We start from the raw sequence: 27,966 nt of genomic DNA on the forward strand, positions 1-27,966 counted from the left end.
TTTAACGACGGCATTGCTTCAAGACTCTTAGGATTTGGTTCATTGAGTTTCGGTGACATGGACTTTCAATTTTTGTACGGATTTTGTTTGTTTTGGTTTATTAGGTTTATTGTTGGAGTTTTTCTAATGAATTTGCTATTGGGGCTTTTGAATCTTAATGTTGAAAGAATATTAAAATTTAATAAAAACTTGATGTTAGATTAAATATTGATTTTAATCTTTTAATACGTACTTAATTCAAATTTATATTATAAAACAAAAACAGATATCTTATTTAATATCATTACATTAAATTTTAAATTTATTCTTATACACATTTTTATTCATTAATTTTATTTAACTTCCTATAATTAGTGTACCTAAACGTCTGTATCATAATGTATTTTACTAAAGGGAAGTGTTACTGCCACTTCAAAAATCTCATTATACACTCCTTACAGGTGTATTTTTGTTCCTAAATATAGAAAGTTTGGAGTGTAGAATGAGGAATTTGGAGTGTCAATAACAATTTCCTTACTAAATTAGTGTACCGATATGTCCATACCTAAATATATTGTAGTGAATTAGTGGCACATAAGAAATATGTAAAACCATAAGTGTACCAAAAATTATGCACCTAAATATATGATACTAAACTAGTGTACTGAAATGTTGGTACCTAAATATATTATACTAAACTAGTGTACCGAAATGTCTGTACCTAAACATATTATACTAATCTAGTGTACCGAAATGTCTTTACCTAAACATATTATACTAATCTAGTGTACCACAATGTTCTTACCTAAATATATTGTAATGAATTAGTGGCGCATAAGAAATATTGAAAAATATAAATGTACCGAAAAATCTCTATGAAAATATTTTCTTATATAAGATACTTACCATGATGAGAATTAAAATTTACAATATCTTCATAAAATTTAATTTATGAACACCATAAAATTATAAATAAAAAGGAGAGAAATTGAATATAGATGCTGGCATTAAATAGAGTTTTGGGACTAAAATCAATTTTTAATCTTGTATAAGATATATATTTTTCTAAACTTCATTTTATTTAAGAATTAAAATATAGTTCTCTGTTTACTATTTTGGATAAAATAAAAACTTTTGATCAATTCATTCATTTTATTTGTTCCACATTTTATTTTTCAAATTTTCTTTTGTCTTTACTAAAGTCATAGCCTGGTAGTTGTCCATCCATAGTCACATAATGAGTCAGACAAATGCGACAAATTTCTTATATATACAAGTAATATTAATGAGGAGAGAATCGATCATAAGATCTAAGGTGAAGAGGCAATGTTTTTAAACTTACAAGTCATTTATGAACATACAAAAAATGTGCGAAAAAGGTTTGAAAATAATAAGTAGATAAATTAATTATTACGAATGCCAATTAAAATTATGTTCCAATTCTATATTTTTCCTTATTTAGCTCGATTGTATAATGGGTGGAGTCGTGTGGCTCCACTCTCATTTTCAACAAGGTACAAATCCCATAACGAAAATAAAATGAAGATAAGATATGGAGGATTTTTGTGCTTTAAATGTTGTGTGATTTATTCTGTTCATAATAAATTGTAGATTGAAAAGTGTATATATCCTTATCCACAACATTAAAACATGTGACCTTTCCTGTACAAAATGGTACGTCTCAATAAAATACAAGAAATGCTTAATGATTACGATAAATAAGTCTCGTATTCAGCATGACACGTTTTAAACTTTGACTTTGGGTGTTGATAAACCACAAAATGAAAGTTAAGGGAAGCTAAAATACTTCTATAAATCTTCCTATCCTCCTAATAATGGACCGCCGTGATCAAGCCACAATTTTATTATTTTTTTTCAAAAAGAAAACGTTACCAAAAAACAAGAAAAACGCCAATTAGCTTCGTACTAGCATAAAACTTTTTTTAAAAACTAGTATATCATTCGTAACGCACTCCTCACGAACTTTTTCAGTTTTTATTCAAATTTAAGAAATGCTTTATTCGCAGGAAGTCCTACCGAATACCTTCCCGCAATCAGAAGAAGAAAACCAAAACTAACACAAACTGAAACAGTACTAACCAGTATCCAGGGGCATTATGGTCATTTAATAGTTTTAATTCTCAACGCTATCCAAATTAAAAATCCAACCCAACCCAATAGTTAAAATAATCTAACCGCGGTAAAAAAAAAAAAAAAAAAAAACTCACATGGACCCCAATCCCCTCTCTCCCTCTCTCCCTCTCTCCCTCTCCTCTCCATCATCTCTCTCTTTCTCTCTCTAAAAACTTTCTTACCTTGTTTATATAACATTCCGATCTTTATCTCATTCTTTATTGCAAGTTTGTAACGCCCAGCGCAGCCTCTCTCCTCCCAACGTTTAAAACCATTTCGCCGTTCTCCGATATCCAACGGACCCCCGTCGCCGGACTCTCACCGGAAAGGTGAGCTCTCGCCTTCCCTCTCTGATCTCCCGCTTTCTCATTACGAGTCGGCCTCTTGAATTTTCCTTGCGGTCTGTTCGGTTCCCGAGAATTTGTGTGAGAAAACCATGGCAAGTACGAGTCTTGATCTCAGTTTCCTGAATTCTCGCTCTTCACTTGTCTTCACACCACTACTAGCGGCCGTTTCCCGTTACGCACGAGCTTTTTATTTTCTCTAACAGTTTTATTTTCTCGGGAACCAAACAGACGGTATAAAGGCTTTAATCCGAAACGTTTTTTTTTTTTTTGTTCCGGCCGTTTGGTTTATTGAAATTTTGCATTTTTCTGTGTGATTTTTACAGATTTCGGGAGGAAGTTGTTGATTGAAGCTTCTTACGGGACTCTTAATTTCACATGTAAATTTCATTGGATTCGGGTAATGCTCACCTTTTTTTTCGTATTACTTTTTATATTTTTTTTTTTTCACTGCCATCTTCGTTTACTTGTTACTATAGCATAAAGCTTTCACAGCGTACTGTATGTGTTATTTTTGGTTAATAAATTAGCATTTTCAGGCTTCGAAAACAAGAAAGATTAGAATTTGAAGCATTGGTGTTTGTTTTGGTAGAAAAGCTCATTTTAGGGATTTAGAATATAGGTAGGTTACTGCCGTTGCTGAATTCGAAGGCCGGGGTTTTATCTGTTAGATTTGTGAACTATGATTGATCATTGATCTTCTTTTCGGTCGCCAAAGTTGATAGTAGTGATAAAATTTTGGATGCGTATTGTTTACTTTTGTAATATGGAATAAATTGACTTGGTTGGATGTTGCTGCCACTCCGAAAAGGAACGAAGAAAGAAATTTCTTCTTGTATACTCGTGTGTTTTGTTTATCGTTGGTCAATTTTCGGCATCAGATTCAAGTAATACGTGGAGAAAGAATTCGGGGTAGGACAATGGTCAGTGTCTGATGGTACAAGGGGCATTGTAGAGGCCTATAATTATTCTTTTTGTATGTCTGTATAACTCTCTTTGCTTTATTAGAAAAAAAAATCTTTGCGGTGTAAATTTCTTTTTTGCTATATCGGGATGCTAATGTGCCAGCTGTTGCAACTTCCTCTCGCCTTATTTATGCCGAAAAGGCATTTGTGCATTGGATGCTTGGTTACATAGTTATGTTCTACCTGTTTGCGTCGGTACTTTTTATTTTAAGATAAAGAAAGAATCGAAACTGGTGTATACAAACATGGGTTTCAATTTTCATAGCATGAGATAGATGTTCGAACATGGAAGTAAATTGACCATGCTTGTTAGTTGACTTCCATTTTTAGTATGTTTTCTAGTGAATAAAATTTCTGTATTTCTTATGTCGCAACATAAAATGTGAGAATTAGTGAGCCTAAGCATGCTCTATGGATCATCATTATTTTGATTCTGTTAACCAGCAATAAAACTGGAGTATGACTAGTTTTAATGCTTTTAACTGTTGTAAGCGTGAAAATGGATTTGTTCAGTGGCAGCTATTTACTGATATGATCACTCTTTCATTTTTGTTTTGCGAAGGTTTGTAGACTTCTCTGACCGTAGTCCAAAATCTTTTCCTGTACTGTGTTGTTCTGTATGATTCAAGTAAAAAGAAATTCTAGCAGTCATGGCGTCAAGATCTTGCAAAAACCTTTTTGATTGGGCATCTGGAGGCCTTTTGGATATTCCTTGTACTCCAAGGGCTCTTCCAAGGGTTATGACTGTTCCTGGTATTATATCAGATGTGGATAGTTATAGCAATGATGATGATTCGGATTCTAATTCATCCGCATGTCGTGAGAGGAAAATTGTTGTGGCAAATATGTTACCATTACATGCTAAAAGGGATCCAGAAACGAAGAAATGGCGTTTCAGTTTGGATGAGGATTCAATTTTGTTACAGTTAAGGGATGGGTTTTCATCTGAAAGTGAGGTTGTTTATGTGGGGTCTCTCAAGGCTGAAATAGATGCCAGCGAACAAGAAGAAGTTGCGCAGAAACTGCTGGAGGAATTCAATTGCGTGCCAACTTTTCTGCCTAGTGATCTCCAGAAGAAGTTTTATTTGGGGTTCTGTAAGCAGCAATTGTGGCCCCTTTTTCATTACATGCTGCCCATGTGTCCAGACCACGGAGATCGCTTTGACCGCTCACTGTGGCAGGCCTATGTATCTGCCAACAAAATATTTGCGGACAAGGTGATGGAAGTTATTAATCCTGAGGACGATTGTGTCTGGGTTCATGATTATCACTTAATGGTTCTCCCAACATTTTTGAGGAAGCGGTACTACCGAGTAAAGCTTGGGTTCTTCCTTCACAGCCCGTTTCCATCTTCAGAAATTTATCGAACTTTGCCTGTCCGAGATGAAATTTTGAGGGGTTTGCTAAATTGTGATCTAATTGGGTTTCATACATTTGATTATGCGCGTCACTTCCTCTCATGCTGCAGTAGAATGCTGGGGCTGGACTATGAATCAAAGCGAGGGCATATTGGGCTTGATTATTTTGGCCGCACAGTGTACATTAAAATTCTGCCTGTAGGTGTTCATATGGGTCGGCTTGAATTTGTGTTGAATCTTCCTGATACAACTGCCAAAATTAAAGAGATTCAAGAGCAGTATAAGGGGAAAAAACTGATTCTTGGCATTGATGACATGGATATATTTAAAGGAATCAGCTTAAAGTTTCTAGCTTTGGAACAACTCTTACAGCAGAATCGGGAGTTGCAGGGCAACATAGTACTTGTTCAAATTATAAATCCCGCAAGGGGATCAGGGAAAGATGTACAGGAAGCAAAGAGTGAGACATACTTGACTGCCAGAAGGATAAATGAGGCTTATGGTTTACCTAATTATGAGCCAGTGGTTCTGATTGATCGTCATGTTCCTCAGTACGAGAAGACAGCGTATTATGCTGTAGCAGAATGTTGTATAGTGAATGCTGTGAGGGATGGAATGAACTTAGTTCCTTACAAGTATATTGTTTGCAGGCAGGGAACACCGCCCATGAATGAAGCTTTAGGCGTGACAACAGATTCTCCTCAGACAAGCATGCTTGTCGTGTCTGAATTTATTGGTTGCTCACCTTCTTTAAGTGGAGCAATCAGGGTTAACCCTTGGGACATTGATGCTGTGGCTGATGCCTTGAACTCGGCAATCACCATGTCTGAATCAGAGAAACAGTTACGTCATGAGAAACACTATCGTTATGTTAGTTCTCATGATGTGGCTTATTGGGCGCGAAGCTTTGCACAGGATTTGGATAGAGCATGCCAAGATCATTATAGTAAACGATGCTGGGGCATTGGATTGGGCTTGAGGTTTAGAGTGGTTTCCCTTTCGCCAAACTTTAGAAAGTTGTCTATAGATCATATTGTTTCGGCATACAAAAGAACAAGCAGAAGGGCCATATTTCTGGACTATGATGGGACTGTTATTCCTGAAGCTTCCATTATTAAGGCCCCTAGCCCAGAAGTCCTTGCTCTTATGAATTCCCTGTGTAAGGATCCGAAGAACACTGTGTTCATTGTTAGTGGGAGGGGACGGACTTCTTTGAGTGATTGGTTTGCCTCATGTGAGACGCTTGGAATTGCTGCTGAACATGGGTACTTCTTAAGGTATGTTTGTAATATATGTTTTGAATGTTCAGTTAGCCCTTTTGATGTTTTTTTTTAAAACTGAACTAAGGTATCTTGTTCTGTTCTTTGGTGTAGGTGGAATAGAAGTTCCGAGTGGGAAACCAGTCCTGTTGGTGCCGATCTGGATTGGAAAGAAATTGTGGAGCCTGTGATGAGATTGTATACAGAGGCAACGGATGGCTCCAACATAGAAAGTAAAGAGAGCGCTTTGGTATGGCATCACCAAGATGCAGACCCCGACTTTGGATCCTGTCAAGCCAAGGAATTGTTGGATCATCTGGAAAATGTTCTTTCGAACGAACCAGCAGTTGTTAAGAGGGGCCAGCATATTGTTGAAGTTAAGCCACAGGTAAAACTGCTTTCACACAGTCCCTCTCCTCGCATGTGCATGTACACTTACACAAACACAATCTCAGTTGTGTAATTTGTTTCACTAATGCCTCTGATACATGCAGGGAGTAAGCAAAGGATTGGTTACTGAAAAAATTCTTTCGAGAATGGTCAACGATGGAAAGGCACCCGATTTTGTGATGTGCATTGGGGATGACAGATCTGATGAGGACATGTTCGAGAGCATATTAAGAACAGTTTCTTGTCCATCTTTGCCTTCTCCTCCCGAGATATTTGCCTGCACAGTCGGAAGAAAGCCAAGCAAGGCCAAGTACTATCTCGATGATGCCAGTGACGTGGTGAAACTACTTCAAGGCCTTGCTACTGCTTCGAGTCCAAAGCCAAGGCATCTCCCCCATGTCCAGGTTTCTTTCGAAAGCGTCTATTGATTTGAACGGTCACTGTATACTTGAAGTCCAGGAGGAAGTTTGGGATTCTCTTTAACCTCACAAGTGGTTCGATGTGAACGTGAAGAAGGTAACTTTTCAGTACGTGTCGGGACCGCGGGCTTGCCATTCTTGTTTTGTACATGGGGACATCAATATGGTATTTATCGGTGCCCAGGTAAAAAAGAGTAACCAGATGTTTACTGTTTTTTTTTATCGTTCGCGGGCACCATTTAACTTGCATAAATACAATGCTCTTTGTCGCAATAGGTAATGTCTGGTTCGATCCATCCTAATTGTTAACTTCAGTTTCAGGTATATCAAAATGTCAACGTTTTCGTATGGTGTGTGTGTATATTGGTGAACCGGTTGAATATACGCTCAAGAATTTATGAATTTTTTGACTCGGTATAGTGTACGTTCAAGAATTTAGAGAGATTTAAAGGTCCATCGGAGCCACCTAAGTGCAATTTGTATATAAAATGGAACACGCGTTGGACGTAGTTAGGTTCTCAAACAGTGACAAACTCTAAAGACAGGAAGAGGACAATCCAGCCTGTATCCATCATGAAGGTATCTGCCAATATTCAAAGTCAATGGTGGAAAAGTTAGGTGGTCCACGGTGACTTTAAGAGAAGCTTAGGGTTCGGAACTTTCTAGATCGACTGGAATTAGTAAGATCACGTGAGACATTATTTAAGATTCGAACACCCAACCTTGAGAGACTCGAATGGCTGGAGATGTCTCTGACGATCCAACCCAACCTTCATTTTTTAAGAGTCGAACACAAGACCTCCTTAACAGTCTATCGCACTCCTTTGTTTTCTCAAAGACACATCGAACTTCAAATTCAAATACTAAGATAAATGTTACTAAATATTTAAACTATAAATCTTTAAATTTTTAACCCTACGTTTGGTGGGCTGGCTAGTCCTGGACCTCCCAATAGTAGTGGGACTGTAGGATGCAAGCACTAGCCTGGGTAGGTGAAGATTGACATTTGCCAATCTAACATCGTTGGGCCTGGAAATGGGCCTCATGTTTCGTGACTGGGCCAAGGCCATAACTCACTTATCACTTCCTACACTTTTTGTTTAAATTTTGTCTCTAATGTGAACAACTATAAATGTTTTCCATGGGCTTGCTTTTAAGCAACAAGTTGGGTTGTGATGCTATTTCATTTGTCTTTCTTGTGATTTCATTTAAATGACCGTCTCGATTCACCTATTTCAAATCAAGACGCAAATTTAAATTAGAAAAGTAATTACTCTTCTCAATAAATTCATTATCAAAAACTGTCCATTTATAAAAGTTTAGGTGGCAACCGACTAAAAGTAAAGCTTATGGGAGAAATTGGCTAAACTAGAAGTTCATAAGAGAAATTAACAGCTCCTTACAAGTTCGTCAGAGGAAATATTCTATTATTTAGTGCATTTGAGTTTGATATGTTTTATTTTATTATCTTAAAGTTGGACGCTTGCGAATTTGTACCACGAGAATTTCACTGCTCTAAAATAAAGTTGGTGATTCATGTTAGGTGTTTTCAGCCAAAATAATTTATGATATTGGTATAACCTTTTATTTTGGTTCTTAGGATTTAAAATCGATAGAAATGCTTTATGAGTTCATCCACCGTCAATCATTTTTGTCACTTCATGAACAATCTCCGTTAAATAAGACCAAAATAATTAGAATATTCTTAAATTTTGTCAAATCATTTTTGCCCATTGTTTGTCAATTTGAGGTATTTTTGTTATTTTGATTCTTATTTAACAAAGATTTTTTATGAAATAACTAAAATAATTGATGGTAGACAAACTCAAGGACTATTTTATCAATTTTAAATCTCAAGAACTAAAGTCACTTAGTCCTACGGTCTGATGGTATTCCTCTTTACTTATAAGTGAGAGATCTTAAGTTCGAATTCCGTAGATAACGAATTTGATATTGAATTAAGCTGTCAATTGTATGCATGTGTTAGATATGACACTTTTACGTTATGGGTAACAGCTTCATCCTCAAATTGTCTCTTTCACTTTAATAGGTTGCAATTTGCATCGGAATTGCAACCCGTCAAAATGGTAGCTCTAGTACGGTCAAACTGTTGAAACAAAGTTGACAAAAATGAGCTGGATTCTACAATAAAATACCGTTGTATTGGACAAGCGGGCAGCTGATCCACTGGGACAATAATACAGATGAGGATTATCTTCGGATTCTTAGGGATTTTAGAGATCCTTATATTCTAACAATTTATCGTATATTGTATGTTCAGTTTTCGTTAGATACTATTTATATTTAATTTTAAATAAAAAATTCAAAATGATTTTTGACCTTACGATGTACGATAAATAGTTAGGATGTGAGGATTCCCATAATTTGGATCAGAATGAAATCCGAATCCCAATAATCGGACCCAAATCCCAATAATACTAGTTACACATCTTTTTTAAGTAATAATGTTAAATTATAATTAGGGAAAAAATTGTTCTTAAGCTTTAATTCAATTGGAGTACTAACTCATCTGCTAAAACTCCATGACTATTATTCTCTTAAATCATCAAAATGTGTAGCTATTGTTCTTTTTGTCAATTCCGTCAGAATTCCATAAAAAAGACTCATGTTGGAATGACTATTGCTACAAATAGGTTAAAGTTAATGAACAATTGCTCCAATTGTGTTAAATTTTGAGGGACCGTTGCTACAATTTTTTTCATTTGGTTTTCCATATTTGTCTCTTGATTCAGCCTCATGTACGTGACATGTGACTTATTTTGTCGAAAATTTTAACGGAATTGACGAAAAGGATCATAGTTGCATGTTTTGATGAATTAAAGGGACCACTAGTCCTAGAATTTAAAGTAAGAGATTATTGTTCCAATTAAGTTAAAGTTGAGAGACCATTACTTTAATTGAGTTAAAATTGAAGGATCATTGAAATAATTTTATCTATAATTACAACCATAAACAAACATTAATAATAACAAGTAAAAAACAAACAACGACAACAGCATGTTGAAAGTTGGATCGGATTAATAAAAAATTTATTCCAAAAAGGGCACATGCTGAGAATTTGGGTGGAGAATAACTGTTGCATGCTAGGTTGGATTCATACAAAGAAAAAAAATTACTTACACGCTACGTGAATTATGGATGTTAAAATAACGGTATTTTAAAATAATCAAACGTTAGTATATAAGAAAATTATACGTAATATGTTTTTTGTTATAGAAAATATGCGTAATATGTTGAGGACACCTCTCGACACTTCCGTTTCATTTGAGTTTTTACGATAATATCTCACCTATTGTCATATAAATTATAAATTAGAGTAATTTAAAATATATTACGAAAAGATAATCTAGTAAATAAAATTTCATGACACAATCACTCTTACAGAGAATATGATTCTTTCACACTCTCGCCATTCACTCTCGAGTCCCCACCGAGGCATTTGAGCTCTCTGCTTTTTCATCTCTTCTTCCCCCTTTGCCTTTTTCCTCTCTCCTTTTTCATCCTTTGTCTCTTTCATCTTTTCACACACAGTGGCTTTTGCACTCGGGAGGAGCACACTGTGTTTTTTTCCAAACCCAGAAATTATTTGAGGAAAAAAGCATCTCTCGCTTCTTACCACCCACATTTTGCAAAAACCCATATAGGATTTAGGGGTTCTCTCAATGCTGGCAGCTTGAATGTTTCAGCTTTTTGGTGTTGTGGTCTCCATTGGAAGAAAAGGAGTAATGGGTCGGAGTTTCTGGGCGGCGGCTCTCATCGTTTTGGTTATGTTTGGCGGCGTCTCGTCAGCTGCCCCTACTGCCCCAGCAAGTGAGCACTTGACTCTTGAATTTATGTATAGTTGTTTATATATATGTATATATGTGACTGAGCTCAGCTTCTGCATGATCTGCTTTTGGTTGTGGAATTTTGGTTTTTTTATTATTAAAAAATAGCTTTTTTTTGTTTGCTTTTTTTTTTCAGAGATTGTTGGTGGGTTTTTCTCAAATGCTGCGTCTGCATTCATGAAATGGCTGTGGTCGCTCAAAGCAACTACCAAAACAGGTCTAGATCTCTGAAGCCACCCACATTTTATTGTTATTTTCTTCTGAATTTTTGAGGGTTTGTTGTGTTGTAATCTGGAATGTTGGGGATTTATGAAATTTCTGTGTGCAGCGGTTTCGGGCCGTCCGGTGATGAAGTTTGAGAGTGGGTTCAATGTGGAGACGGTGTTTGATGGAAGCAAGCTTGGTGTTGAGCCTTACTCTGTGGAGGTTTTGCCAAGTGGGGAGCTTCTGATTTTGGATTCTGCTAATAGCAACCTCTATAGGATCTCTTCCTCTCTATCTCTCTGTAAGTTGCTTTTGTTTTGTGCAATGCCTTGGTAAGTTGGTTTTTTGGTTTTAATTGAACTTGCAATCTATGAAGTATGATTTGCGCAATGTGCTGCTTGGCCAAGTTACTGAGGGACTCACGTTTTCTTGAGTTTTGTATATATACTTTAGTCGATCTTTCGAGCCAGATGTCTTGATTAGCAAGTTTTAGCTTGTAGTTCGAATGCGGTTTTTCTTTGTTATGTTTGGATTTTTCTTCAAAATTCCTGGTTGTGCTTCCATGTGCAATACTATTTGTGCAATGAATCTCGTATTCCCTAAACTGGAAATTTCCTTTATCTTCATTAGAAGCATGCTATATTGTGTTGATGTCTTCAGTCTACTGCGTGATACAAACACTACTAGAAAATTGACTCTTGTATTCTTGTTTTGGATACATTGAACTTCTTAGAGCTTGCATATCTCCAATATTTTTAATCTAATTTTATTGGAACACTGCAGACAGCAGACCAAAGCTGGTTGCAGGATCTTCTGATGGATACCCGGGACATGTAGATGGGAGGACCAGAGAGGCAAGAATGAACCACCCAAAGGGGCTTACAGTTGATGACAGTGGAAATATTTATGTTGCAGACACAATGAATATGGCAATCAGGAAGATAAGCGATGCTGGTAATTGCTTTATTAGATTTCTTTGAGGAATTGGTTTATTTATTGATGTTCAGCATATCAATGAAGCAAATTTGCTTCTTCTTTCTTCATTGTTTCACTTTGACACGTACTAGTATGTAGCATATCCCACTATATATTTGTATGTGTAGCATATCCCACTGTATATTTGTATGTGTGTATATATGAATATACACATTTACGCTTGTTCTGTCAAGAATCATTACAATAGTTTGTTATTTAGTACCTGCCACCACCAACGTTATAAGATTTTTTCCAATTAAGTTGGTAGGAAGGCGTTTAATTTTGATGTCATTGAAATTTGTACTGTTAGGGGTTACAACAATAGCAGGAGGGAAATTGGGCCGTGGGGGAAGCCATGTGGATGGACCAAGTGAAGATGCAAAGTTTTCGGACGATTTTGATGTGGTTTACATTGGAAGCAGCTGCTCTTTACTTGTTATAGACAGAGGAAATCAAGCAATCAGGGAGATCCAACTACATTTCGATGACTGTGCTTATCAATATAGAAGTGGTTTCCCTCTTGGTAACTTATTTTACCCCAATGTTTTCTCTTGAATGGTGTAAATATTTAGAAATACATAGATACTGATTTTCATCATTGCAGGAATTGCAATGCTTGTTGGGGCTGGCTTCTTTGGTTATATGTTAGCATTGCTACAATGTAGAGTTGGTACAATTGTCTCTTCACAAAATGTGAGTACTCAGTTTTTTCTTCTGCCTACTTTATCGACATCTGTTTGTGGGGTAGATGTTGGCTTCTGTGAGGTTTGCGCCCGTTGTTCTCGCAGGAACTATTTGAAGTTGCTTTTGCCTTTGGTTTGTGAATAGGACGAGTGGATCCCGTAAATGTACGCTGACTTCAGATTTTGTAATTGTGTAGTATTGATACCCGAGAGAAAACTCTTTATGAAAAAGTACCTTGATTAAATATTATGCGCTACCTTTCTGACATTGCAACCTCAAATCATAAATCAAGATTTGTAGTATCTTATATGATAGCATGAAGCATTCTTATGCCTTTTATATTGCATTTTTGAAGGATCAAGAGCCAATGAAGACGAGCATTCCTCCAAGTTCATACCAGAAGCCTCTGAAACCAGTCAGGCCACCTTTGATTCCAACTGAAGATGAGCAGGAGAAGCATGAAGAAGGCTTCTTTGGATCCCTTGGGAAGCTTTTGGTCAATGCCGGGGCATCTGGTATGGAAATTCTTGGGGCAATATTTCCCGGTTTCAGGAAAAAGCATCTGAACTATCAATACCAAAGTCAGCAGCAACAGAAGTACTCAAATTCCTGGCCTGTGCAAGATAGCTATGTGATACCAGATGAAGATGAGCCACCTTCCATTGAAACCCGAACTCCCACCCCTCGCAAAACCTACCCATTCATGGCCAAGGATGCTGAAACAATCCATCAGTTGCGGCAAAGTCGAGTTTTCTCTAATGGGTGGGATAATCTTCAGCAGCAGCAGCAAAAACAACCGCAGCAGCATTATCATCGGTACCAATCATCAACCCCAAATACTATCTATCAGCAGAGTAGCGAAAATACCACCGAGGTTGTGTTTGGTGCAGTTCAGGAGCAGGATGGGAAGGGTGAAGCTGTGGTCATTAAGCCTATTGATTATGGAGCTCCATTGTTCAATCACCACAGTTTCAGGTCCCGAATCAATCCGAACGGCTATAGTTATACCCATGGATATTATTGATCATACACGTAATAAAGATGCATAGTTTTGACCTTATTATATCCTTCATATAAATCCTTCAAATTTTAGGTTATAGGCAGTAGCAACCATTCCTGGTAAGTTGTATGTGGAAGGTTTTCAGCCCTTTTGCAATGTGAGGTATCTCACTCTGGTCAAAATATACAAGGTTTTTGTTCAATAATATTGGTCCCCTAATATGATTTCTTTCTTTGTTCAAGGAATGTGGTGTTCTTTTTTTTATTTTTTATTTTGAGTGGGAGGAAGATTTAAACTTGGGTGCAGAAGAGTAAGACACTGCTCTAATAAACTTGGCTGCACTTTTAAAAGTGATACTCTTTGATGCTTTACTAAGGCCTTCCACAGTACGTCGAAAAAAGTGTGATACAAATAAACTGAACTCATAGAAATCGTACTTTATAGTGGGTTGGAACATTTGAGTGTGATGCCAATTTATTGAACTCACGAGTTCATGAGTTCGATATATCAAACTTATTAGTGTGGTATCAATATATTGAACTCACACTAGTGGTGTTACAAAAATTGAATTCAAGATGACAGATACCATTCACCTGAGTGTGGTATCAACATATTTATAACTGACAAAACATATTCAAAAAGTTCACAATCCTCACTACTGGAAATAAACTATATATACAACAGACGTCTTCTTGTTTTTTCACTTCATCTCCTTTTAACTAAACCCGAATTACCGCCCAAAACCCCATCCACCAGACTCGTTTCTTTAGCTCCCTCCACAAATCCCATAATATTACTGTCTATCAGACCCTCTATTCTTCCATGGGAGCTAGATAACACATCGCTCGTCCCATCACTACCGTCTCCTTCCTTCATGCTGCACAGTTCCAGGCTTCCATCGAAACCCGCCAAATCCTTAAGCTGATCCGCATACTTGGACGACGACTCTGTTATCTCAAAACAACTACTACTACTGTTATCAACATCGGAATCAAGCAAAGACACACACTCCTTGGGCGGAATCTGGGAATCCTCTACGTAGTTAATCCTAAACATAAGAGAAATATGAGAGATGCCCAACAGATACAGCTGCCTCAACAACGACAAAACAGGGCCATAGCTAGCAGTTGAGCCTCTGACGGCGAAGCAAAGTGTCTGTACTACTTGCTTCCCCAGAATGATTCAGCAGCGCTTCCATGTCGTGCGGGAGACGAGCCGCTTGCAGCCCTCCTCTCTAACAAATCCCAGTTAACAACATTAGACACATTGCGTTAAAGTTGTGATCTTGGCACTCAAAGCATCACAAACATCAATCAAACACTTACATTGGAGAATATGTAAGGCCGCATCACAAATCCAACAACAATTCCGAAAACACACGACAAGCCGAGACCCAAAATCCAAATCGAAGCTGCTCCAAATTCTGCAAATTGCATATTGCATGATGCAAAAGTTGAATTTCACAACTAAATTGCACGAAACTATTGCATTTGCAGGAAAAACTCACTGGACGGATAACTCCTGGCGCAGTCCTCCGGCTTGAGATTAATCAACCGGACCAACTGATTCCCGCGATCGGAGACAAGCAGCGCGCACTGATCGGCAGCAAAAGCGAGCTCAATGTCCGGTGAAAACGTTGCGTTTTGAGCAGGGCCGTCCTCGCGCCCAGGCTTCACCGAGTACCCTCCGGCAATCGTGCTCACACCTATCCATCCAATGCAGCAAAAACACAGAGATGAGTGAGTGACTATTTACGATTATGCCACGCTAGCTAAAACCCTAGAAGAAAGAGAGTCTCTCAGGTCACCTGAAGCGCTTATCTTCCGAATGACGTTATTGCCCTTATCGGCTACGAAGACGTTTCCTTTCGGACTCACGGCGAAGCTCCGGGGCTTCTTGAACCGGGCCGAACCCGACTCCCCATCCGAATATCCGTCGCCGTTGCCGGATAACCGTTTAATCACACTCTCTGAAACGTTACGACTCGTAGCTAAGCGTAAAAGTACGGTTCGGACTTCGGAACTCAGAAGTAAGATAGTTTTACTGTTTTGGAATTTACCTTGGGATCCGGGCGTGGGAAATGGTACGGCGTAGAAGGCGCTACCGGAAGAGTCGAGGAAGAGCAGATCGGACGATCCAGGGGGAGCGAGCACCGCGTAGGGGTTCACGCCGAGTTTGTGGCCGTCGATCACCGTCGTGAATGTGTACCCGTCTTCCAGCACCACGTCGGCGGAGACTGAACGGAAATAAAAGGAAACCGAGGGAGTGAAACGCAAATATAAATATGTCCATGTCATTTCAGGGCTTTTTATTTGAGAAAATTACGGTTTTACCTCGAGGTGGGGCGACGCTGAGGAGGAAGACGAAGAGAGCAACGGCGGAGGACTGGAAGCGCAACGCCATTGAATCGTGACAGCGACGGCAGTGGAAGCAGAAACTTTCTATTGAGAGACTTTACTGAACCAGGCAGGCGAATAGAGGACAACTTCTCATCTGGACCGTCGGATGATTAGGCACGGATTCACGCCACGTCACCACGGGTTCCACAGTTAATTCGCGCCAATCGAATCCACTGAGAAAAGGGATAATTATACTTTGCGCCCCCTTGGTTTTGAATCTAGTAACAATTTGATCCATGTTTTTCAAAACTTAGCAAAAACCACCTTTCTAAATTTGCAAAGTTGTTAATTTGTTGAGATGTTCAAATTATTCAATGCTACATGAATTACTCTCTATCATGTTGAGGAGCCTTTCGATCGCGAGGGGAGGATCTTTTGGCTTTATTAGGGTCGTGTGAAATTTAACTTGTTGAAATAATTACGTGATAATTCAAGTTCGAAATAGAGGTAGGAATTGGGAAAAACTACAATGAGGCTCACGTGATGATGCAATTGCAAAGTGAATATAATATCCTTCCTAAGACAAACGAGGAACGAGTGATCACAAGCTCTGCTAAAATGCTCAACCAACCAAACAAATGTAGACTTTAAACTACCTGTAATGAAATTTACCCAAAAAAATATAAAGGATTAAAGAATATACCAATGGCAAGGGTGGACCCATCCAACTCACAACAGCGGGTAACTCAATCACCACTCATAGAGAATTTATGTGCCGATTTTGTAGGAGGCAGTGCGCTCGTGTTTGGGTGTCATTTTTATCTTCTCATATTTTATGTGATTACAGTTGTATCATATAAATATTTTATATTAATTTTTTTATAGAGATAATTATTTTGGATGCATATTTTTCATTTTATTTTATTATTTTTCTGTTTTACAAAGACCAAAAAGGAGCATTTTCATCGTAAATGGAAGGAAGGGACCCTGAAACAAAAGAAAAGAGAGAAACTCAAAACACAATACTCTCTCTCAGATCCAAATCTCTCCTCTCTCTCTCTCTCTACACTTTCTAACCCAGATCTCTCCGGTAACGTATTCGGATCTCGGATTCCGAATTCGAACCATCCAATTTGCCGCCCGAATCAGTTGATTGATCGCCGCTGCTGCTAGGTTTGCCTCCCATTTGCGGATCCGATTGAGCTTTCGCGGAGCTTCAACCACGGACCCAATCATGAATCCCTTCTCGTCCGGTACGCGCCTGAGGTAACAATCCACAAAACCCTTGCTCATTTCCCAATTGTCAGATTACTTGTTGAAATTCATATGTGAATACGTACGTATTTTAATTTTGTAAAATTTGGTTTGTTTTCATTGCTATTTTTTGAGATTCGGGAAGATTTTCCGTCGCCGCAGTGTAATTGTGTAGTTAGGAGTGCATTGTAGTTGAAATTACTGGTTTATGATTCGATTCTATGATCTATCAGTTTTAGTACGTTTGGTCCAAGTAGTTGGAGCTGCTTTTATTGCGAAATGCGTGTCGGGTTTCGTTGCTTCATCAGGGGGTGGTAGTTTAATTTACCTAAGTAAACGTTGGAATGTGTGGGCTTGTACAGTACGTAGCTAATTGCATTGTTCTTTAGGTGTGTAATTGGTTTGCGGCATCATAGGCTGGTGTTTGCTTCTATGGAAGGAGAATACCTAATCTATAGTTCTTAAGAATTCCTCAGAAGGTGTAGAAGTGTCGGGTTTGTTATTGTCAAGATTCTTAGAAAGGAGCAAAGGTGTTGACAAGGCGATTGTCCGAGTTGGTTTAGTGAAAACTCTATGTCAGGGAAGCATAGTTCTACTCTTGAGTATGATTGGGATATATGTACATTCAAGGTGTTTGGCATTGTGGCTGTAGGTTCTTCTTGCGGAGTGGTGTGTTTTGGCTCTCTGCTTTGTCAGTGCATAGATATGACTTTTGAGTAAAAGGATACATCGGGCAGATCAAGGTTTTTGTATTTTGAGACAATCTTGAACATTTCACAGCTCAGCTAAGTTCTAAGACTTTTACCTTTTTGTCATTTCTGCCGCTTAGAAAGAGTGAACCTGATTTTTATGTTGGAAGTTCACATTATTAGCAAACTGTGGTACCTCTTAACATGGTCAGAGACTCATGAAGCATGATGTACCTTGATAGAGGGATTCCCTGGTATTCTGATGGTTCAATTTAGTGTCACCATAGTGGGTTTGTGATTTTGAATGCTTGCCAAGTGCTTGGAAGGGTGATTAGCTGCCACTAGGGAACTATTTACTGTTCTGAATTAGGTTTGCAATCCTAAAGTAATGTCAATAGTATTAGCTAAGCAAGTTGGCACATATTAGCCGTTGAAGTTTCTACATGATCTTTGAAAGATTCTAGGAAAAAAAAAAGACAAATTGCGATGTCAGAGTTCAAACGTATGTCAGATTCCATCTTATCTTTCTTTACTAAACAATAGTCATTATGATCTTACTTTCATTATAGATTAGTTCAATAGAAAGCTTGAAAGAATTGGAACCTAACAGTCAGCTGAAGTTAATGGCCCTTAGGCCATGAAGGCACAATGTTGAAGTATGTAATTTACAATGTGTCAAATCTTCTCATTCCTCTTAGAAACTGGGATTGGATGGAAAATGAAGTGATTTCAAATATTCAAGTCACTTTTGGGATTTCACAACCTATATAGTTTCCAAATCATAGCATTTATTTTTCTAGTTTTGAATATTTTTCCATGAATTTTGTTAAAGGCACTTCATATTGTTAGGAATGATGTACCTGAGTAAATTCTAAATAGTTATCACCTTGTTAGTATATTTTCTTTCACCCAAGATGATTGACATGCATAATTGTTGACCTAATCACACGTGTAATATGTTATGTATTGTTTATATGCAGGGACATGATTCGGGCTATACGTGCTTGCAAAACTGCGGCAGAGGAACGTGCTGTTGTAAGAAAAGAGTGTGCTGCTATTCGTGCATCCATAAACGAAAATGATCATGACTACAGACATCGTAACCTTGCTAAACTCATGTTCATCCACATGCTGGGTTATCCCACACATTTTGGTCAAATGGAGTGCCTGAAATTGATTGCATCTGTTGGTTTTCCTGAGAAGAGAATAGGGTATCTTGGCCTCATGCTGCTTCTTGATGAAAGACAAGAAGTTCTGATGTTGGTCACAAACTCATTGAAACAGTATCCACCTCTTAGATGACTATTTCATTAGAAAAAGCATTGCTCACTCTGATCTGCTTTTCCCCTGCTTTAATATCAATTAATAAGTTTGTCAAAGATACAATACTTTCACAAGCACACAAGATAGTGTAAATTTATGTTTCCTTGTAGCAACCTTAACTTATATGCAGAGATCTCAATCACACCAACCAATATATTGTGGGACTTGCTCTTTGTGCTCTGGGAAATATTTGTTCAGCCGAAATGGCTCGTGATCTTGCACCAGAAGTGGAAAGGTTGCTGCAATTTCGAGATCCAAATATCCGAAAAAAGGTGAGTTTTACTAATATATTTTCATCCGGCCAAGATTTTGTTGTTTTTGGAACTTGCGTATGGCATCATATGTTAATCTCACAAGATTGGAAAATATGGAAGGGAGAAGGAAGAGCTATAATTATTTTAAGCCTTGAGAGTTGAGATTAATTTTACCATTCCGGAAAGTGTTGACAATGACCTTCTTTGAGTGTCCTTTTTATTAAACTTTCTTTTATAAAAATGTATAGTTAATGGGTACTGGCCTGGAAACCATGACATGGTTTCCTTATCAAATTATTTCATAACTAGACGCAAAAAATATATCATATGATTTAATCTTCAAAGTTCATTCCTTGAACAATGCCAAGATTCTGCACTGTTTATTATACACATGGCTAAATTTCTTACATATTGTTTTGTTCAGGAATAAAACTAAATGTCCTCTTATGAATATCTGCTACATATTTAGTTAATGTCTTATAGTAGTTGTTATGGTCCGCAAACACTTGAGCTATCTGGTCATTGAGTTTCTGCACAAACCAACCTTTTTGTTGCATTGGTCTGCTTTTGGAACATGTTTTGACAAATTTTTGGTCCGTCTCTTTGCACCTAAAATGGAATTGTCTGAAGCTGTATTAATACTTATATGTAAGTTAGAATTTCTCATGCAGTTTGATTCCTAATTGCCAATGTTAAATTTGTTGTACATATCATCTTTTTCTGGTGGCTTCCCTTTCATTGTGAAGAGCAAAAACCGTCAAAGTGTAGAAATTTGACATTTGATCTTGTTGGGGAAAAATTACACTTGTTTTTTTTCCCTCAAATTGTGTTTGGTAATTTGGCATTTTTTCTTCTTATTTCTTTCCTGGATTCCTTATGTTTCATTTATCAGTTTTTTCTCTTATTTTGAACTGACTACCCTCCTGTTAAATGTAGGCAGCATTGTGCTCTATAAGGATTATAAAGAAAGTCCCTGAGCTGGCTGAAAATTTCATTAATCCTGCTGCTACGTTACTTAAAGAAAAGCATCATGGTGTTTTAATAACAGGGGTTCAACTTTGTACAGATCTTTGTAAAGTCAGTGAAGAAGCCCTTGAATATTTCAGAAAGGTAACTTGACTACCCTTGAATATTTCAGAAAGGTAACTTGACTATGGCCTATAATGGATCTTCTATACAACTTAAAAAGAGACAACTCAGAAATGGTGTTCTTATGCAATATGATTGTTATAATTGGGATTAATTTTGCTATGTTAACTAATAGGCTGTTTCTCATGCCTTATTGTAAGTTGTACAGTGTTCATACTGGCTAGTATGCATACAACTACAAATATCGTTTTCATGTTGATTCCTTGAGCAAGATAATTTAGCTTTACAATTGACCAGTTCTTATTGCGCTACAGTACTGGTTCTACTTTCAGGATTATTGTAGCAGATCTAAATTTTGTATGATGAACTATGGTTAATCTAGAACATATGGACTTTAGCACTTTATGTGTAATGGATGCTCCTATATAGAGTTGTTTATTATTTTAATTTGAAAGTGTTGTTTTAAGGAACTTTTGAAAAGTTAACCTGAAAAGGGGAAAAATGTGTTGTTTTCTAATAACTTGAACTAATTGTTAATGCAGAAGTGCACCGAGGGCTTGGTTAAGACACTTAAGGATGTAGTGAATAGTCCATATGCCCCTGAGTATGACATTGCTGGGATTGCGGATCCTTTCCTACATATTAGATTGCTAAAGCTTTTACGTGTGTTGGGCCAAGGAGATGCAGATGCTAGTGAATGTATGAATGACATACTTGCCCAGGTAAGTTGCTACAGAGTTTATTTCATGCCATCTTTGCTATTAGCCATTGCAAGCTATTAATCTTTAGTTATTACTGCTGTAAAAAGATTTCGTACCTTCAAAAGAAAATTTTCAACCTCTTGTGTTGATGATAATAAAGGATTAAAGGAAAGCAAGAGGAAAAGGGGGGAAAAAAAAAACCCTCACTAGTCACAACTAGCATATCGTAGCTAATTTTTCAGTATTGAATTCGGGCTGTGAGAACTGAGGAAATACTATCACATGCATTTAGTCCATGTTTCTGCAATATCTATTGCCATATAATAAGCTGATGTTTCTGCAATATCTTTTCCATTGTGTAACTATTAATCTGTAGTTATTAATGTTGTAAAAATATTTCAACTTCGACATTACCTACGAAAGAAAAACTCCAACAAGAATATTCCCAAAACTATTAACTTTGTTACCATTGTGTTTCGTAATTTGAATTATTCTGTGATTTTCTTTCTAAAGTTGACTCTCATTTTTTCCTAGGTGGCAACAAAAACCGAGTCAAACAAGAATGCAGGAAATGCAATCCTATATGAATGTGTTGAAACTATCATGAGCATTGAAGATAGTGGTGGCTTACGTGTGCTTGCCATCAATATCTTGGGAAGATTCTTATCAAATCGTGACAACAATATCAGGTCCTTTTATGATACCTTAACTTATGCAAAGCTTTAGTTCTGTCACCATATCAGTTTTTACCCTTCTTATCAAATCATGACAACAATATCAGGTCTTTTGTGATACTTCAACTTGGACAATGTTTTATTGTCTGCTACCATATCAGTGTTGAATTTTTCCAACTTTGGCAATTTTTTAGACATTATACTTTAGTGCATTGGGGTTCTCAACTTGGTTTGTCCAATTAACCCTGAATTGCTTACTGTTTCGGATAAATGTGACAAACCAATACTGAAGCTTTGTGATCATTTGACTTTATTATGTTCTTGCTTAGCTGTTTTCCTGTTTTGTTATTTCATTGAAATTTTATTTTATTCCTTCCAGATATGTTGCATTAAACATGCTGATGAAGGCTATTACAGTTGACGCACAAGCTGTGCAGAGGCATCGGGCAACTATCTTGGAATGTGTAAAGGTATATTGTTTGCTCATGTTTTATGAGAATTAAGAAGGCCTCTTTTTCCAATAATTGTTGACTCAAATGCCTTATTTTTCAACTTTTCTTTAGGACTAATGTACCACTTGAAAATCTTGTGACTTGAATGTTCCTTCAGGATTCAGATGCCTCAATTCGGAAAAGAGCCCTTGAGCTTGTTTATGTGCTTGTGAATGAGAGCAATGTGAAACCTCTAACAAAAGAGCTTATTGACTATTTGGAAGTCAGTGATGAAGAATTCAAGGGAGATCTTACTGCGAAAATTTGCTCCATTGTTACAAAGTAAGATATGCACTTTAGTCAGACAAAATCATAGAAGAAAAACTTATGCAGTTTAAATTTAGAGTGGGTTGTTTTTTCTTTTTAAATTTAGCGAAAGAGCTCATTGACTATTGGGGGAAGGGTAGGGTCGTGATGCTGCTCCGTATTGTAAGATTATTTTACAACGACAAGGTTCAGCATTTTATCGCATTTTTATTTTAGCAACTATTATTTAATGTACATTCACCTCTCATGATTTAGGTTTTCCCCTGAGAAGATTTGGTACATTGACCAGATGCTCAAGGTTCTCTCTGAGGTATAAATCCAAATGAAGTGTTGTCAGTATTAAGTTGTATTTGTGCTGGTCTTGTATCTTGCACATGTTTTTGGCATGTTATACCTAATGTCTGCTTGTTGAATTTCTTCATTTACTTGATGGTCATTTCTACTTTTATTTCTTTAAATACTGAACTGGGATTTTGTTTCAAAGAAGTACTGATCTTTATGTTATGCTTAGTAGGCTGGAAATTTTGTAAAAGATGAAGTATGGCACGCACTTATTGTTGTGATTAGCAATGCTTCTGATCTCCATGGATATACAGTTAGGGCATTATACCGAGCATTCCAATTATCAGCTGAACAGGTGATCATTGTCTTGCTTTGATAGGATTAATTATCAATTTTAAAATCCCTATTATCTCGAGTATCCAGGTTGCATGTCATTGATGTTTTTGAGTGTAATATTTTATACAGGAAAGTCTTGTTCGAGTAGCAATTTGGTGCATTGGAGAATACGGTGACATGTTGGTTAACAATGTTGGCATGCTCGATATAGAGGACCCAATAATAGTGAGTGCACCCTTTCCATGTGTTTCATTCATCTTTTAATTGTATAAAGTTACATGCAGCACCTGCATTTAGCAATTGTTATTTATTTTAACATGAAAAGCATAAAGAATCTGTGCATGCCCTTGTATGCCCAATATATGAGCTTTTAGTAGCGGAGCTGTCTTTTATTTATTTAAAACTTTTCTGAAGTCATCTTTCTTGCATTAGCATAAAATTAATCAAAGACTGCGCTGTTTTCATAAGTTGGAACAGTGGTTCAAGATCTATGATTATATTTAATGTTCTAGCCATCACTTCAAATCAGAAAATGGCTATTAATTTAGATATTTTCTGCAAAGTGTTTGTTTATCTTTTCAAGGCTAGAACATTAAAATATCTAAATGAATATTAGCCATTTTCTGATTTGAAGTTATGGCATAGTGAAACACTTCATATTTGATTGAAGACTCAAATTTTTAGTTGGTAGTAAAAGTTGGTGGTAGGGAATTGGGGTCCTATTAGTTTGCATGCTTTTATGTTTCTTCCAATTGGAGATACCATTGTTTCTGGTACAGAAGTTCCTATAAAAATGGGAAATGCCCTTTTGGTTCTCCCAGAAAAAAAACTTTCATTTTTTGAACCGATTTTTAAAGAACTGAAAAAAAAAAAATTTAAAAATTGCAAAAGAAATGTTTTATAATTCTTGGAATTTTTAACAAAGTTTCCTGACAAATTACTTTATCTGTTAAACAGGTTACAGAGTCTGATGCTGTGGATGTCATAGAAGTTGCAATCAAGCATCATACCTCGGATCTAACTACCAAATCAATGGGTTTGATTGCTCTGTTGAAACTATCTTCACGTTTCCCATCTTGTTCAGAGTATGTTTTTTTTTCTTTATAAAAAATTATGTTCAACTGTTTATCAAATTTCCCAAATGATGTGACATGGCGTTTAATATTTTAATCTTATTTTCCTTTATGACACAAAGCATGATTGTTATCTGAATGACTTATGTAGGAGGATCAAGGAAATAGTTGTTCAATACAAAGGAAGCCTTGTCCTTGAATTGCAGCAAAGATCCATTGAATTGAACTCTATTATTGCAAAGCATCAGAACATTAGGTATCCAGGTTTAAGAAGTTAGAACTATTTTTTGTAACAGCATAATCTATGTTCTGCTCTTTCTCCCTCTTCTCACCATGCTCCAGCAGCCCTTCCGTTAAACATGAAATCTGACAATGAGTTTGTGCAGATCTACACTTGTTGAAAGGATGCCAGTTTTGGATGAGGCAACTTTCATCGGAAAGAAGGCTGGTTCAATGCAATCTACTGTTTCTTCTCCTGTTGGTGCTTCAATCAATCTACCAAATGGAGTTGCCAAACCTTCTGCAGCTCCTCTTGTGGATCTACTTGATCTAGTTTCAGATGATGTGCCAGCACCTAGCTCCTCTGGTGGTGATTTGCTTCATGATCTTCTTGGTGTTGATTTGGCACCAGCTTCTAAACAATCTGGTTAGTTTGGAAAAGATAATGTCACTTTATGGGCCAGAAGTATTTAACTGAACCACTATCCTGATTCGTCATCATTACATGGAGCATCTTATATTATGTTTAGCCAAAATGTTAGCAAGTGGTAAAATATAAAAGGTTTTGGTACATCGGCTAAGTTGGGGTATATGTAAAACCTAAATTTAATCTGATATAATATCCCATAACTAGTTTTGTGGGCATGGGTTAGGTAGTGCTTTCAACTCTCTACTTTGAATCTGAAGTCATATCCCATAACTAGTTATTTTATTTTTGAGCATCGTAGTGCATTGAAATGAAATACTTAATTCTACCAAACCTCTCTCTGGTCCGTGCTTGTCTTTGAAATTTTGATTTAGTCCTATGAATGATGTAAGAAAACCTTATGAACTTATGAAGGGTAGTGCCTCCCAGCAACCCATAGTTAACTGTAATATTCTTCGTCTTAAATTGAATCTGTTTCTTGCTGTGGTGATACAAGGAATAATTTATATGGGACTTCAATTGTTTTGGTGTTGCTTTATATAGATATACCTATAGACAAAAGGGAAAGAAGAAAAAGTATTTGCATTATGTCTCTTTTCTCAATTCTCAATCCATGTATTGCTTGTTATTCTGTTAGGTGTAAATCATTCTCCAAATAATAATGGCACCGATGTTCTACTGGATCTCTTGTCTATTGGTTCGCCTACACAAAGCAGCTCATCTCTGCCAGACATGTTATCCTCCAGTCAAGGAAACAAAACACCTGTTTCACCATTAGGACTAGCATCTCCGTCTTCAAATTCAATACAAGCCACTTCTTCTGCGGGAGCTGCCCCTGTGATTGATTTGTTGGATGGCTTTGCTGCTAGCACCCCAAAACATGGTAAAATTTTATCAACCCGGAAAAGTTTATTTTTTAGATATGATTGGGTTTATTTCGTGATAGTCTTATTTTTTAAATAAGCAGAAAACAATGGCACAGCTTATCCATCTTTAGTGGCATTTGAAAGCAGCAACTTAAGGATGGTTTTCAACTTCTCAAAGCAGCCTGGAAATCCACAAACAACAGTGATTGAGGCTACATTCACGAATTTGTCCGCTAATGTCTATACAGATTTTATTTTTCAGGCAGCTGTTCCAAAGGTGATTTTGGTTACTTAAATCTATGCTGTAACTGTTCTTTCTTTTAGGTTGTCTGTTTTCAATGGGATTTCCCATTCTCATGTAGTTTAGATGCAAAGTTGAATGTCTCTTCTAGAATTCACAGAACTTGAAAACTTGAACCTTGCCTTAAGTGTATCCGAAAATAAAAAAAGAGAAACTCTGTGTGCTAGTAAATTCAGTCATGAATGAAACCCGAGTGGTCCTATATAGATTCCCACATCGTACGCACAAAATTCTTTTGTGCTTTGTTGTTGTACTCCTCTGATGGTATGGTAACCATTGAAAGTTTGCGCACGATTTTTAGTTGAAGCCTTTAATGTTCTCATGGATTCTGTTTATTTGTTGTTAATTTCAACTTGCTGTTCTGATTTTTTTTTATGTGCTTCCAATTTGCAGTTTCTTCAATTGCACTTAGAACCAGCTAGTAGCAATACTTTGCCTGCAAGTGGTAATGGGTCCGTCACACAAACTTTGAGAGTTACCAACAGCCAACATGGAAAGGTATGTTCTGAATTTGACTGCTGCATGTCATGAGAAAGCGAAAGCAATTCATTTCATGTTAATTCTTTTCATTCCTTTCCACCTTTTGAGAGTTACCAGCGGCTACCCAAAATTTTGTTGTTGTTTAGTTGTGCTTTTTCCTTTGTTCCATCCATCCCCTTCCATTCCTTGTATTATGAGATGCATGTACCAGATAGAGCCAGTCATCCGTAGGAGCTGACCATAAATGTAGTACAGCATGACATATAGTAAAAATTGTAGGGATCATGGAGCTGTTTTGACATTAATGGTTGAAATGCAATCATTGAGTAAATCCTTTGCTTACGTTAGGCCCCGTTGGATCACCTCCCTATATTTTGATATCTAGAACACAATGTTGTATGGTTTATATGTATGTTTGGAACCCGTGCTGTATTTTAGTAACCTCAACCCAACAAGTTTAGTCCAACGACACTGAGTTGGGGACGTAGATCCTTAACGTAAGAGCTACGGTTTATTTCTTTTTATCACCTTCATTGTTTGGTGGATGTTAAGAAAATTCACATCTTTTCAGAAATCCCTTGTCATGCGCATACGGATAGCTTACAAGATGAACAACAAAGATGTCTTGGAGGAAGGACAAATCAGTAAATTTCCCCCGGGTTTATGAGGTTGAGTAGTTTGCATAGATGGGTAAAGACAGAGATTCAAACAGACCGTGATGTCGGTGCAGTGTTTCCCTTTTGTTCATTTGCTCTGTTTGGGGTGGCATGTTCTGTGGCAATCGGGAATGATTTTTCTTCGGAGCGGGGTTTTATCGAGTGGCTCGGTACGTCGCCCGTTCCCATCCCCTTGTAGGAGGTTTTATGTACATTAGTACAAATTATTCTTGTACGAAATTGTGGGAATTAAATTTTGCTTTTGATGCACGAGAGGAGGGAGCTATGGTTTCTTACGTCGAGATCTTGAGGTGCTGTTCCTGCTTATATATTTTTTTTGTTAGTTTGGATTTGCTCTCGATTAGCGTTATTGTTTGAGATCATATGTTGCTTTTTAACAACAAAATCAGTTTATATATTCTATATATCGCTTTAAATGTAACAATCTTAAACAGTGTCATTAATGAAAGCTGATTTTGCTTCTTGTTTCTTTTCTATTGTACTCCATTTGTTAAGGTCGGTGTTGTCTACGTACTTGTTTTTACTTCTCACACATCATTCTTAATTTTCGGCTGTCGGGTTGATTGAATTGAAGATGATTCAATAGACATAAATTAACAAAGGTGTTGGAAGGTAAAAAAGAGACGTGTGAATAGCAGTACCATTTGTTAATTTAATCCTTTTATT

The 27,966-nt window shown here is 37.1% G+C and overlaps 4 protein-coding genes across 6 annotated transcripts; 3 read left to right on the forward strand and 1 right to left on the reverse strand.

Annotated features, from left to right (window-relative positions):
• The first annotated feature begins 2,260 nt into the window (after positions 1-2,260).
• On the forward strand, positions 2,261-7,195 carry LOC137738217 (putative alpha,alpha-trehalose-phosphate synthase [UDP-forming] 10). 2 transcript variants are annotated; one of them, XM_068477851.2, is made up of 5 exons: positions 2,261-2,441; positions 2,783-2,856; positions 3,984-6,056; positions 6,153-6,426; positions 6,533-7,195. In XM_068477851.2, the coding sequence occupies exons 3-5, from the start codon at positions 4,072-4,074 to the stop codon at positions 6,854-6,856; spliced, it is 2,583 nt and encodes an 860-aa protein (XP_068333952.2). In that variant the 5' UTR covers positions 2,261-2,441; positions 2,783-2,856; positions 3,984-4,071; the 3' UTR covers positions 6,857-7,195. The 2 variants fall into 2 exon arrangements, with proteins under 2 accessions (XP_068333952.2, XP_068333953.2); XM_068477852.2 differs by having other exon boundaries at positions 2,268-2,690.
• Positions 7,196-10,248: 3,053 nt separating this feature from the next.
• LOC137737931 (uncharacterized) lies at positions 10,249-13,799 on the forward strand. Its single transcript, XM_068477518.2, has 7 exons — positions 10,249-10,678; positions 10,832-10,912; positions 11,024-11,200; positions 11,683-11,853; positions 12,185-12,397; positions 12,479-12,567; positions 12,914-13,799. Exons 1-7 carry the CDS (start codon positions 10,546-10,548, stop codon positions 13,580-13,582), a joined length of 1,533 nt encoding a protein of 510 aa, XP_068333619.2. The 5' UTR covers positions 10,249-10,545; the 3' UTR covers positions 13,583-13,799.
• A 328-nt stretch (positions 13,800-14,127) lies between these two features.
• LOC137737603 (NHL domain-containing protein) lies at positions 14,128-16,180 on the reverse strand. 2 transcript variants are annotated; one of them, XM_068477139.2, is made up of 6 exons: positions 15,892-16,180; positions 15,618-15,794; positions 15,366-15,527; positions 15,066-15,263; positions 14,884-14,981; positions 14,128-14,792 (listed from the first exon to the last, which is right to left on the reverse strand). In XM_068477139.2, exons 1-6 carry the CDS (start codon positions 15,959-15,961, stop codon positions 14,679-14,681), a joined length of 819 nt encoding a protein of 272 aa, XP_068333240.2. In that variant the 5' UTR covers positions 15,962-16,180; the 3' UTR covers positions 14,128-14,678. The 2 variants fall into 2 exon arrangements, with proteins under 2 accessions (XP_068333240.2, XP_068333239.2); XM_068477138.2 differs by having other exon boundaries at positions 14,128-14,788; positions 15,892-16,040.
• A 651-nt stretch (positions 16,181-16,831) lies between these two features.
• LOC137737230 (AP-1 complex subunit gamma-2) lies at positions 16,832-27,769 on the forward strand. The gene is made up of 18 exons (XM_068476655.2): positions 16,832-17,163; positions 18,821-19,123; positions 19,294-19,435; positions 20,354-20,527; positions 21,049-21,228; positions 21,742-21,896; positions 22,261-22,351; positions 22,491-22,654; positions 22,895-22,949; positions 23,154-23,276; positions 23,387-23,482; positions 24,215-24,342; positions 24,482-24,586; positions 24,717-24,976; positions 25,614-25,859; positions 25,944-26,119; positions 26,537-26,641; positions 27,195-27,769. The coding sequence occupies exons 1-18, from the start codon at positions 17,132-17,134 to the stop codon at positions 27,288-27,290; spliced, it is 2,631 nt and encodes an 876-aa protein (XP_068332756.2). The 5' UTR covers positions 16,832-17,131; the 3' UTR covers positions 27,291-27,769.
• The last annotated feature ends 197 nt before the right edge of the window (positions 27,770-27,966 follow it).

The sequence above is a fragment of the Pyrus communis genome, chromosome 13 (genome assembly GCF_041283825.1).
Source record: "Pyrus communis isolate YQ-2024b chromosome 13, ASM4128382v1, whole genome shotgun sequence".
Lineage (NCBI taxonomy): Eukaryota > Viridiplantae > Streptophyta > Magnoliopsida > Rosales > Rosaceae > Pyrus > Pyrus communis.

Bases quoted from the DNA above. Each gene is read 5' to 3' on its own strand.
- LOC137737603 (XM_068477139.2), bottom strand. From the start codon at position 15,961: ATGGCGTTGCGCTTCCAGTCCTCCGCCGTTGCTCTCTTCGTCTTCCTC. The intron at 15,795-15,891 runs GTAAAACCGTAA...ATTTCCGTTCAG, and splicing joins CAGCGTCGCCCCACCTCGAG to TCTCCGCCGACGTGGTGCTG. The intron at 15,264-15,365 runs GTGACCTGAGAG...TTGGATGGATAG, and splicing joins TCGGAAGATAAGCGCTTCAG to GTGTGAGCACGATTGCCGGA.
- LOC137737230 (XM_068476655.2), top strand. From the start codon at position 17,132: ATGAATCCCTTCTCGTCCGGTACGCGCCTGAG. The intron at 20,528-21,048 runs GTAACTTGACTA...TTGTTAATGCAG, and splicing joins CCCTTGAATATTTCAGAAAG to AAGTGCACCGAGGGCTTGGT. The intron at 24,587-24,716 runs GTATCCAGGTTT...GAGTTTGTGCAG, and splicing joins GCAAAGCATCAGAACATTAG to ATCTACACTTGTTGAAAGGA.
- LOC137738217 (XM_068477851.2), top strand. From the start codon at position 4,072: ATGGCGTCAAGATCTTGCAAAAACCTTTTTGATTGGGCATCTGGAGGC. The intron at 6,057-6,152 runs GTATGTTTGTAA...TCTTTGGTGTAG, and splicing joins GAACATGGGTACTTCTTAAG to GTGGAATAGAAGTTCCGAGT. The intron at 6,427-6,532 runs GTAAAACTGCTT...TGATACATGCAG, and splicing joins TTGTTGAAGTTAAGCCACAG to GGAGTAAGCAAAGGATTGGT.
- LOC137737931 (XM_068477518.2), top strand. From the start codon at position 10,546: ATGTTTCAGCTTTTTGGTGTTGTGGTCTCCATTGGAAGAAAAGGAGTA. The intron at 10,913-11,023 runs GTCTAGATCTCT...TTCTGTGTGCAG, and splicing joins CAAAGCAACTACCAAAACAG to CGGTTTCGGGCCGTCCGGTG. The intron at 12,398-12,478 runs GTAACTTATTTT...TCATCATTGCAG, and splicing joins TAGAAGTGGTTTCCCTCTTG to GAATTGCAATGCTTGTTGGG.